The sequence below is a fragment of the Cupressus sempervirens genome, chromosome 9 (genome assembly GCF_028749045.1).
Source record: "Cupressus sempervirens isolate cs-2001-9-10 chromosome 9, ASM2874904v1, whole genome shotgun sequence".
Classification (NCBI taxonomy): domain Eukaryota; kingdom Viridiplantae; phylum Streptophyta; class Pinopsida; order Cupressales; family Cupressaceae; genus Cupressus; species Cupressus sempervirens.
Window position 1 is genome coordinate 340,088,379 of NC_143126.1, and position 12,611 is coordinate 340,100,989.

The window sequence follows — 12,611 nt, forward strand, 5'->3', positions numbered from 1 at the left end:
TCTTTTCGTAAAAAGGTCAACTCGAGCCTCTAACTCCAATTGTGATCACTAAATAGTAAATACTCTAAAAAGGTGAGGCCTATTTCATTTAATGCATTTGAATAAAAAACAGAACATTTTGTCTCCATTGCTGAACTTTCCGTTTTCTTTCCTTCGCTTGAAAAGAGTTTACTATTGCTATGTGGTTGCAAGTGTTGTTGAGAACTTCTCAAAGACATTAAATTGGTCCAAAGAAAAACTTTGTAATCTAGCTTGGATTTATGGGATTTGGAGTAATAGGAGTGAAGTCTCGATGTTTAATTTTAGCAATGCCCTAATGTTACTGATGCCTATGCATGTTGTTTCAAAGAACTAAGATAAAAATAGGAATTCACACCAATGTTCTGTAACTGCCAATTTTTTTTTTTTTTCAAATTCCACATATCTCTTACTGAAGTCAGAGCATTTGCCATTATTTCCATTCACAAGGTTAATTTATCCGAAACTTCCAATTTTTGGGAAGTAACAACAGTCATAACAATATCAAACAAAACATTGAAAGCGACGTACCTGCGATAAATATTATATCCTTACTGTTTCCCTTGCCATGGTTTTATTTAAATTGCCGAGGTTGGAAATTTTTTAAGCCATTGGGAATAATTCCAATTTTCCAAGTCTTTACCATTTTTTAGATTTTAATTGGATACATTCTCACTCCAGAACTCATGATAGACTCTAATCAATTTCCAATACTTTTGTTAATGTTCATTCCTTCTCATAATAAGCTTCAAGACTCAATTCTAGTGATGGTTCTGCTTCTTTCTATCAACTCCTGTGAGAATGGATTCAGTTAACTCCAAATGTCCCAATTACCTTACTGTTAATACATGCCTCTGAGCAATACGCTTGAACCTTCTGCAAAACTCTGTTTGCGCTATATCTCAAAACTCTGAAACTTCTGTTACTTTAGGACTGCACAAGCAACACGGTAAGGAATTGTTACAAATTCTGGCTTCCACTCCCATTCTGAAAATCTTCAACGACACTAAATGCAAGACTAACATGAAAGGGTGTCGTTGCTGCAAATAACAAATGTTTTCTCTTTCAGAAGTCGACCCAATGACTCCAGTTGTTGTTTGAACACAAGGCTCTGTTGACTTTGTTTCTCAGCTGTTGTCGAGTTGAAGCTCACCCAGAGATGTTGCGTAGAATTCCTAATTGATGTTCAAATGTCCTGCAAGATTACTAAACCAGCTTTCAATGCTTTATGAGAGAAAAATTACGCCTCAGATATTTAGCAACGACAATAGGGGCAATCAAATATTTGCCCTATATTCAACAAAAGTATTATTCCTTCCAAAATGTCCAACGATAATATTGAAATCTTGACTCTAGACCTCCATTGCCCAGAGCTAATAATAAGTGCCCAAAATAATAAACAATCTCGAAGCTATTCAAAATAATAATAAACACTTCATTGAATTATCCAGGCCCACACAAATATGATGCTGATAAAGTTTCTCAGAAAACTATAATATTGAGAATAATAAACATCGAGCCTTTATCAAAACATTCGCTTGATATTCATGCTTCTGACCTGTAGATATTTATAAGAATGATAGCAGAATGCTTCTGTAGTTTTTAGCACTGATTAAGCTTTTTCCTTATACTTGCGTCTAATGAAATCTTTGATTATATCCAACAGGAGGGCAGGTTTGATGCTCTGATACCACTTGTAATGTCCCCTGCTGAAACTTTAATTTAATTATTTCTCTATTTGCTTTTTGCAGAATTATTTCTTATATTCTCTATATTTCTCCTTCTCCAAATGATGGTTTCTCCAAGTTTTTATTCTATATATATATCATTCTAGTAATAATATATATTATTAATTATATCAATTATATTTCTTATCAATATTAATATTATTTTTAATATTTTTGCATAATATATTTACTTTATATATAATTAATCTAAATATTATATTATATTTAAATCTCGTATTTTAGCATTAATATATTACGCAATATTATAGTATGATTATAATAAATCATAATTATATTATTTTTATTTTATTGATTTATTATTTATCTATATTCTATGGTACTAATATTGACGAGGATATCACACTAACCACCATATGTTACAAGGCATATTTATAAAATTCTCGAGATTGGAGCTATTGAAGGTTTCTAAGTTACCGATTCGGATGCGGATTCCGAAGCAGATTCCGGAAGTGGATACGGGATGCGGGGATTTTTTTTTTTTGGATGCGGATGCGGGAGGAAACGTATATATATATATATAAATTAACATCTGCAAAGAAATGCAAGAAATATACAAAAACAAATCATTTGGTAAAGCATAATATGACTATGAATCTATGATACTTAACAGTTAACTGAACCCTTAAACAAAATTCAAGATATATATATATATATATATATATATATATATATGCAAAGAAATGCAAGAAATATACAAAAACAAATCATTTGATAAAGCATAATATGACTATGAATCTATGATACTTAACAGTTAACTGAACCCTTAAACAAAATTCAAGATATTTCAAAATTCATATGATATTCATATATCAATATCAATATGTGCTTGTCCAACATTAGCGTTTAGTCTTGACTCTTAAACAATAAGTTCAATAGGTCATGTTCAAGATTCCAACAAAATAAAATTTAAAAACATGGTAAATGATTGAAGTTTGAAGATTCAATCAATCAGAGTTTGGCTCTGAATTGTAGGGATTTGCAAGAGAATCCACATTCTCATTGTCATCTCCAACTGCTGAAAGATCATTTGAACCAAGCATGGTTCCACTTATGCTAGATGCAACACGTGCCACACTAACATCATCACCGTCTTCAACTGTAACAAGATCATGAAGTGTTGCATCCAAATCTGCACACTCAGGGGCTACATCCCAAAGCTTTGTTGCCCCTTCCTTGTAATGATCATTCTTACGTGACAAAAGACGCAAGTTGGTGTGGACAAAGACCAAGTCCTCAGCTTTCTTGGAGCTTAACCGGTTGCGCTTCACTGAATGGATAAAGGAGTATGTACTCCAATTCCTTTCAGCAGCAGAAGAACTAGCAACCTATATAGTTGTCACAAAACATACAAATGAAAAGCAAATTAATTTTATAGAATGTGTGAAACACTAAATTCTACAATGCAAGTGTAAACATAAAATTTTAAAACAAATTTACAAAACAAAATAAAAAACTTACTTGTGATAGGACTTTGATTGCAAGAGGTTGAAGATGCTTGAAAGGTTGACCATACATGTACCACCATGTGATAGCTCCCATTCTATTTTGGTTCTTTAGTGCAAATGGAGAATGCTTTAACCCCGAAGCAAACAACCCAAATTCTTCCCTCACTTTTTTATGCATTTCTTCCAGTGGGAAGAGTCTTGAAAGGGCTTTGTGGCACCCCTCAACAACCTCCTCATCCGCAAATGGTGCAACTCTACCCGGCATACTGGCTATCTCCTCACTATAGTACCTAGGAGATAAGGCATATGCAAGAAGGTGCAATGGGGTAGTCATCTTATTCCAGCGATGGTTGATAATTGCTTGCACTTGTTTGCATAAGGCTTCACATTGTGTGGGGTCACTCTCATGTGCTTGTATAGAATGTTTTACCTTCTCACCCATGGTGTCCATGCCATCATACACATCCCCTAAGCAAGGTGTATATGTATCAGCAAAATGGAGCATAGTCATGATGGGCTCGGTGAAATCGAATACATATGCCACACGAGCCCACCAACTCTCATTCAAGATCAAATTCTTGATCCTTTGTGCTCTTTTTGAATTTGAGATCTTCCATACACCCCATTGATGACTGATGACCATTTGACTTAATGCATCTTTTACCTTGAGGAGCCGTCTCATAACGATTGTATGAGATGCAAAACGGGTCTTAGCAACCTAAGCAAGTTAACAATATGTCAATTGACAATATAATTATAAATTTTAATTTTTAACTAAATTACAAAACCATGAAACTTAGTAATTTAAAAAAATTAATTTACCTTCAGCAACTCCAATTTGGAGTATGTTGACATGTGGTGGTTGGTCACAAACATCTGTATGTACTCCCCCTCTTCATATATTTTCTTCACCCAATCTACTTCAGTGCCAATCCTCTGCATGATCAAGTTAAGGGAGTGAACAATGCATGGAGTCCAAAAAATATGGTCATACCAACTCTCAACTAAAGCACCTGCACCCCTGCAATTTTTGGCATTGTCAGTGACCACCTGTACCACATTCTCACTACCCACCATCTCAATGGCCTCAATGACAATTCTAGAAATGAATTCCGAATCCTTCACTTGCCCTTCACAATCAATGGCCTTCAAAAACATTGCTCCTTCGGGGGAAATTGCAATCACATTAATCAGTGGCCAGTTTCTTGTATCCTTCCAACCATCTGACACAATAGTTAGACCCGAAGTTTTCCAAGATTTTTTGATTGGTTGAAGGTCTTTCTCTATATGTGCCCTCTCTTGTTGCAATAAAGTTGTACGCACCTTTTCATAGCCCGGGCTTGTGTAGTCAGCTGGTGATTCTTTGATTGCTGCCACCATTTCCTTCCAATATGGTGATCTCACCAAGTTGAAAGAAAGCCCATTCGCATAGAGGCAACGTGCAATAGCTTCATCAATGCATTCTCTTGCCCCCATTTTAAATGCGGTGTCCAATGGGCCTCTTTTACGGGTTGAAATTTCCACTTCTTCCTCATTCCCTTTTGGCACAGGTACCTGCAAGAATGGGTGTTGGGAGGATGCCATTGGTTCAGTGGGTGTCTTTGGCTTGCTCTTTGAGGAAGGACCTTGATAGTAGCTTTTTTTTGATCTATTGATCAATGCATCAGCAGCTTCTTGTTCTCTTACAAATGAAAGTATTTCCGCGCTAGTCATCCCAGTACCATTTTTGCCTTTGCACATTCCAAATCCTTTGCCAGCAGGGCCCATAAAATGAAGCTTCACTTGAGAATATGAGCTATTGAAAGGTTTTCCTTTGCTACTTTGACAATAATTGCACTTCCAATAGTATGAGCCACCTCCTGAAACCTGTGATATCCGTGTTGTATGTCTCCACAAAGGAGAACCTACATCAATTTTGAAATTATCAGTCCCTTCCCCTCCTTGGCCCCCCACTGAACTTTGACTAGCACTACCACCGGTATCCATTCTTGCCTAGTTTTTTGCAACCTATTTTATAAGAAAATAAATAAATTTTAATTAGTTCCTAACAACGATGAACATCAATGATCATGCATACAAGTGGAAAGAAGTGAGAAAAACTACTAAAATAGATACCCAAAGTTGCTTTTACATATCTTTCAAAAAAAAATAAATTGAAAAAAAACTTCAAAAAAATCTCCAAGAACTTAAAAAAATCATCAAAAACTCAAAAAAATTCATCTAAATACTCAAGAAAAGGATTGATCACTTACCTTGAATGGTATAAACTTCTTTGAGAAAGCTATCTCTCCCTCTTCGATCGATCCTCTTCGAAAATGCTAAACTTAGCTTCACAATGAAGGAGTGGCTGTAAGTGTAAACAAAACTCTAAAATGACTCTTGTGAATGCTTCTATGTTGTCTTCTAGGGTCGTTTTAGAGTTTTATTGTGAAAAAATGCTTTTAGTCACATGTTGTTTCATAGTTTTAAGTTAAAATATACATTATTTTATTGGTTTTCCGCCTAACTCCCTCGGATGCGTCCGGATGCTCTCGGATTCCCTACGGATGCTGCTTGGAAGCCACCCACAGGCATCCGGATGCAGGTGGCTTCCGGGCAGCATTTGCAGCGCATCCGGAGGCTTCCTGCATCCGTCCGTATTGGATGCGGAAGCCAGGCACTAGGGCCACGAATCGGTATCAGAAGAAGGTTTGTTAAATTATTTAAATATGCTTTGCTTTAATAAACTTTTTATTTATTTTATTTAACTCTAATTTAATATTATTTTGATTTTGAAATAGGTCATTGAGACCTATTTTGCCTTCAACACAATTGTTTTGAGATGCCTTGTGGAGGTTCATAAGACATTGTCTAGAATGCTAGTCAATGCTAATTGGGGCATATGGAGGCAATATAGCACACAAGGGCAACAAGCATTAGGTAATGATACTAGATGACTCTTGGTGGGATTGTGTTGAGTACCTCTTGAAATTTACTTAGCCAATTTAAACATATACTGACATGAATAAGCATTGCTTGGGGGAGGTATATGATGACATCAAATCAATGATTGAGAAAGTGAAAATCATTATAAATGATAAAGAATAAGATCCCAAAAAAGTATTCTTCAAGGACTACAAAAAATCATGGTGGAGAGATGGAATAAAATGATCACTCCTTTGCATTTCCTTGCCTTAGCTTTGAGTCCCGATTACTATAGTGAGCCAGTCCTTAACAACACTAACACAAGAATTGTTGCTCAAGGGTACATGACAACCCTTTGTGGATTTTTCTATAAAGATATACGACCTATAGTGAGAGCTTAATTTCTAATCCTTGTACTACTGCCAGAAGGAATCTGAACTCAATCTAAAAAAATTCTGGACAAATTTTTAATCCAAATCTCCGTTGTGCATCCATATACCAGAATACAAACTGGCTACTTAGTTTCTTAGCATTATGTGAACTATTATAGATATTTGTTGTGCATTTATTGAGTTGTTTTAAACAACTCATATATTTAGAGGATTTGTTTACTCTAAATCACGATTGTGTGATACCTATAAATATTTATGACATTTCTTTGTATAATCACATAAATTTTATGTGCTCTCAAAGTGTTAAAGCATTAAGCTTTATTCTAGTTCTCTCTTTGAATTTTTTTTAGATCCTTTTGTTCAAAACTATCCATCAACTGCTAGCTTAAATCTTCAAAATATTTGCACAAGGTTCTGTCCTTATCAATGAGGTCATGATACCGCCAATAACATGCTAAGCCTTCCATGTGCATGGTAGCAAATTGAAATACATCCTCTTCCATCATGTGACTGAGTGTATAATATGTTTTTGGTCTCTACAACAGAAAAAATCTTACCTGTGCCATTGAATCTGGCTTTGGTTTTATTTATTTTATGTTTCAATTCCTTTCTATTATCAACACTCTTTGGTTCCTACTCCGCACACCCTTTACTACCAAATCAATGATTCAATCATTATCATGGACAGTAGATATACTACCTTATAATATTCAACTGAGGTGATCCCAAATTAATTTCAATTGAGAATTATATGGTAGTGGTCGAAAGTGGACAGTTACAATCAAATAGGCTTTCAATGAGTCAATAATTATCATGCACAGTAGAAATATTATGCATTTGATTGTTAAAAGAGATTGTATGAAAACTATCTGTAATCAATGAAAAAGAGAAAAATCCATATTTCAAAATTCACTGTGTACACTTTTATTTTCTTGGGTTCCTGACATGTTCTCAGTTTCTTTTACTGAACTATTTGGAGAATTAAAAATATCTAATCAATGCAACAAGTAGGTCATATATGTAGTCAAGTACTATTAGGACATGGATCTCTCTATAGGTCACTTGCATTGTATATTCTATTTCCTGCCTTCCCAAACCCCAATACAGCTAGAGTTAAATCAACTGTCATAATAGCTCCTTTTGGTTCATTCATCCAATTATAGATCCAAGCTACTTTGGATTCTCAATTATGTTCTGCCTGAGGCTTCTACAGTCTTCCCACACCCCAACTCATACGAGTCTATCTCTTAGTTTGGACTGAGAAACAAAAGGTAAAGAATAAGCTTTGGGGTTCTTTTGTCCATGAAATATTGCACCTAAGAACAGTGTTGCTACGTGGCCAGAGGCCAGTACCTCACCTCAGGTGATTGCAATGATGTTGGAAGTAAGAAAAATCTAAGTTGCCGGTTCGGATTCTGGTACGGATGCGGGTTTGAAACTTGTCCAAATTTTTTTGGGGTTGGGTTTGGATTTGTTTTGGGTTCATCCATACAAAAACATATGTTATTAAAAAACATGTGTGTGGGTATATATATGCAACAACAAATAAGTCCATACATCACTATGCTAATAGTAAAGCAACAAAGCAAAATATGCCACTATATTTATGTTTCAGTTCAATAGGATATTAATTGCGTCATTTAGCCATACATACAACATGATACACTTGCTTTGTCACATGCATGGAACATATTTCCATATCAAGGGGACTGATGAGAATGAAAGTTATTGTCAAAAGATAAGTGCAATTATTGGAATTTTTATTTTGTATTGGTTAGAGGATCTATAACCAGGCTAGATCAAAAGTTGAGATTCAAATTTTAAGCCTTGGATTCAAAGATATCATATCTTTTTTAAAGTCTTTCCTCTATACTCGTCAATTTGGATGTGACCTATTATCAATTTGGATTTCCTCTATAAGCAAGTTTTCATTTTCACTCACAAATGCATAAATGACATAGAAACCATATTTTTTGGTCTTTTTAGTGGTCACTTTAGGGTTCGGAGGATCAAATAGACCAAATTAGACAAAAAAAAACACTAAAAAAAAGTCCAAAAAAATATTTTGAGATCATATTCAGCCCAGGTTTGGCCGCTGGGCAGCAAATTCTGCCCAGGTTCCTCTGACAGAATTTGCAAAAACAATTGTAGCTTTGCAAGAGAACTTGGAGAGAATGTGACAAGGATCAGACTTTGTAGAAAATCAAACCAGGCTTTGAGGGTCACTGGAGAGAATCTGGTAACTTAGAGAAAAATGAATCTAACCTTCTCAATATCTCCTTGAATCTTTTGATATGGTTTTGATGCTATTCTTCATTATCAAGTTAACAGATGTATGAGTCCAACAGAATTAATCAATGCGCTGTGACTCTTAAAATAAGCTTTCATCTAGATTTACATTTCTTGCTATGAGAAAGAAAATCTTCCCTGCAAACTTCTCTTTATCAGCTCTCTCTAATGGATTTTAAGCTACTTCAGAAACTCAAAAGTATTTAATAGCCATTCAGTGAGTGGTAATTGCTTGGTAGATGTGTTTTATTTTTTGGAGAAATCCAGATGTTCTGTATGAATATTACTATTCTCTTGCTGAGGATAAGATCAATTTGTCCTGGACCCTTATGTCATCTGTCAATAGGAGCTGTTGAGGGACGTCTTGCATCGAGGATAGGAGTCAAGACTGATTTACGAAGTCGGCCCTCCTAAAATTTGCACATGATAAATCATTGCATTTGCCCTTCCATTATCAACTTATAATTTGCCTAAGCTTTGATTTTATTCTGTCAAAAGGATGGCAAGTCGATTATTCTGGAAAATAAAATAACATTCAATGAATGATGAACATGATTTTAGTTTTCCATTAACTTTCTAGCTTTCCATGAATAATAATAATTTTTATACCAGTGTACATAGAATTCGTTAATCAAGGCTATCAATTGAAGAAATAACTAAAGAAATGTCCACTATTGTAAGGAGCAGTTTGTGTGATCTTTAAAAGCATTTTTATCGTTTGGTGGTGTTAACCAACATTAATATCTTGTTTGATGGGTGTACAAGCCAACTTTTATGGAGGTGCCAGCACAAACATTCTTAGCTTTATTTTTTGCATTAAATTCTCGAGAAAATAGTATTAGTAATACTAATAATTCAAGATGGTAAAATTACTTTTGGAGCAAAATTAACAGGGCATGTGCATAAGTTTATTCTTGTTCTTTTATTGAGTGATTTTTAAATTGGATAGGAATGACATCTGGTCCAACTATTACTATTTAGTATTTATTGATGCATATATATATTGTTCCAGAGCTGAAATCAAAGGCAGATGAGTGCGAAAGTGTTATACAGGAACTGAAAAAGCAAGCTAGTAATGTTACAGCAAACATTGCAAAACAGAAGCGCCAGATTACTGCGAAGGTCAGAAAAAATATTATCAAAACTCATTTTATAAGTCACATGTAAATATATTATGCTCCACTTTCGTTTTCCATGCTTATCAATATGATATCAGCATTCTGTATTCATTTTAAAGAAAATTGTATTTATGCAATTCAGGAGACACAACTTGAACAGCTAAAATCTCGAAAGCAGGAGATACTTGAAAACTGTGAAATTGAACAGATAAAACTTCCTACCTTATCAGACACAATGGAAATTGACTCGTCAGGCCCCAACTACCCAGTGACAAATTTTGATTACTCAAAACTTAGCCGATCTCATCAACAGGTGCAGCATTGTCTCTAATTGCATTTCATTAGATTACGTATATCAACCATGAAGTTAATTAGAATAAATTTCTTTTCGTTGGTTTTGGATTGCCTTGGCTATGCAGGATCTGAGATCAGCTGATCGAGAGAAACTTGAGGCAGAATTTAAAAGCAAAATGGACTCTGTTACATTGGAAATTGAGAGAACAGCACCCAATTTGAAAGCATTGGATCAATATGAGGCTTTGAGGGAGAAGGAAAAAGAAGTCATTGAGGAGTTTGAAACAGCCAGGAAAGAAGAGAAGGAAATAACTGATAAATATAATTCAGTAAAACAAAAGAGGTTCTACCTTTCTCCTTTAGTATAGTTGTTACTGGAAAAATCTCAAGCATTTTTTTGTTGTTTATTCTGAATTTTTTAATAACTTGTTTTTGGCCACAAGTTTTACACTCTGTGGGTGCTCACTAGCTATTTTGTGTATGTGTTAATGGAGATTAAATTGTCTTGGGTTACAGGTATGAAAAATTCATGGATGCATTCAGCCACATATCTACTAATATTGATAAAATCTACAAACAGCTAACGCAAAGTAATACACATCCTTTTGGTGGAACGGCATATTTGAGCCTGGAGAATGAAGATGACCCATTTTTATATGGTATCAAATATACGGCTATGCCCCCAACAAAACGCTTCAGAGAAATGGAACAATTATCTGGAGGAGAGAAGACTGTAGCTGCTCTTGCTTTGCTATTTGCTATCCACAGGTCTGTCATTAACATGGCAAGCTGTCCATAAATTTTCATAATCATTCCAATGAAACAAAACATACCATGCTAAGTACACAAATTGAATTATTGTCTACTTTGTTTTTTATAGTTTCAGGCCCTCCCCATTTTTTGTTCTGGATGAAGTAGATGCAGCATTGGACAACTTAAATGTTGCGAAAGTTGCAGCATTTATCCGATCAAAATCCTGTGATGACTATAGAGATCAAGACAAAAACAGTGTTGGTTTTCAAAGTGTTGTCATTTCTCTGAAAGATACCTTCTATGACAAGGCTGACGCTCTGATCGGAGTTTATAGGGACTCTGAAAAATGGTAAGAATTATTTTATAAAACTTGTCTGCAGAAGAACTGTGTAAATGATTGAGAACTAATCTTCATCCTTTTTCTTTGATACAGCTGCTCAAGAACACTAACATTTGACCTAACGAAATATGATGATGTATAATCCAAAATACATGTTAAGATTTGGCCATGGAACTTCAAAGAATGCAATTTGTATTCATCTACATTTGTAACATCTGATAGGATTTAGACTCTTTCATATGTTGTGTTTTTCATTAGTGAAAAATGGAGGCTAGACCTAGGAGTGAAATGTGCTTACCAAAAGCAAAAATAGAAAATATTGAAGCTAATATTGTATCAGATAAAAGCTGCAGGTATATTGATATGCCTTCTGTTTTGAAACATTCATTCTTTCTGAAGTTCATGTATAGCTAAATGGCACCCACTAGATTGCGTGCTTGACTAAAACTCTCTCAGATTTTTCCTGAACTTAATGCAGATGCTGTATCAGTGTGGTCTGAAAGCAGAAAATTTATAGATATATTTTTTTAGTTCTATATCATGTCAATCTAAAAGCTAAAATACTAGAATATGGAAACACACTATTAGCATATTACACACATACCATGACTAGGCAGAAACTGCCCTTTATCCATATAACAAGGTAGTGTATAATAGTTTGATATAAGGAGATATGAGAGAGAGTTTTCTTCCCCTATCCAAAATCCATGCACATGCCAAGAGGTGAGTTTTTGTGGATCACAACCCTCTTGAATAAAATGATGCTACAAAGTCATAATCAAGTATACTGCACCAACCTTGATGGAGATAGACAAAAAAAACACGGTTTCAATTCCAAAGCATATTTATTAAATGGTTATTCTTTTGTGGTATACGTTGTGAAACAAAACTTCATTCTGTCAAGGCATAAGATGGGAAAGTGGACTAATTATGGTTAGCAATAGTGCTTGAAATAGATATATCTAGCCTTGTGTCCATAGGTAATGAAGGCAACATCACCTCTTACGAATTGTGAAAAAAGGGTATTTTTTTGCATGGCCTGGTCTCATTTTTTTCTTTATTGATCATTCAATCTTACAAAAATGTCAGTTTACACAAAATGCTGATATCAAGATCACAAAAAACTTGTAAATTAGGTTTTTTTTGAAATAATTAAAATGCCAAAACTCTTCAAATGGATAGACAATCAAATGTAATCTAGATGTCAAATACTTAATATGGTTTCAATAACATTCCAGTAAAAATGAGTGTGGAGCACTAAAATTAGATATTTAGATGAATGAATGAATGAATGCAAGTTTTTAATAACG

General features: G+C 34.6%; 1 protein-coding gene across 1 annotated transcript in view; it reads left to right on the top strand.

Moving 5' to 3' along the window:
* TTN8 (Structural maintenance of chromosomes (SMC) family protein) overlaps nucleotides 1–11,837 on the top strand; it is a 188,954-nt gene extending 177,117 nt beyond the window's left edge. Inside the window, exons 14-19 of the mRNA XM_089800051.1 lie at nucleotides 9,809–9,918; nucleotides 10,057–10,227; nucleotides 10,334–10,551; nucleotides 10,725–10,976; nucleotides 11,089–11,310; nucleotides 11,395–11,837. Of these exons, the coding sequence (XP_089656177.1) occupies nucleotides 9,809–9,918; nucleotides 10,057–10,227; nucleotides 10,334–10,551; nucleotides 10,725–10,976; nucleotides 11,089–11,310; nucleotides 11,395–11,443 (1,022 nt within the window). The 3' untranslated portion in view covers nucleotides 11,444–11,837. The remainder of the gene's footprint in view (nucleotides 1–9,808; nucleotides 9,919–10,056; nucleotides 10,228–10,333; nucleotides 10,552–10,724; nucleotides 10,977–11,088; nucleotides 11,311–11,394) is intronic.
* The last annotated feature ends 774 nt before the right edge of the window (nucleotides 11,838–12,611 follow it).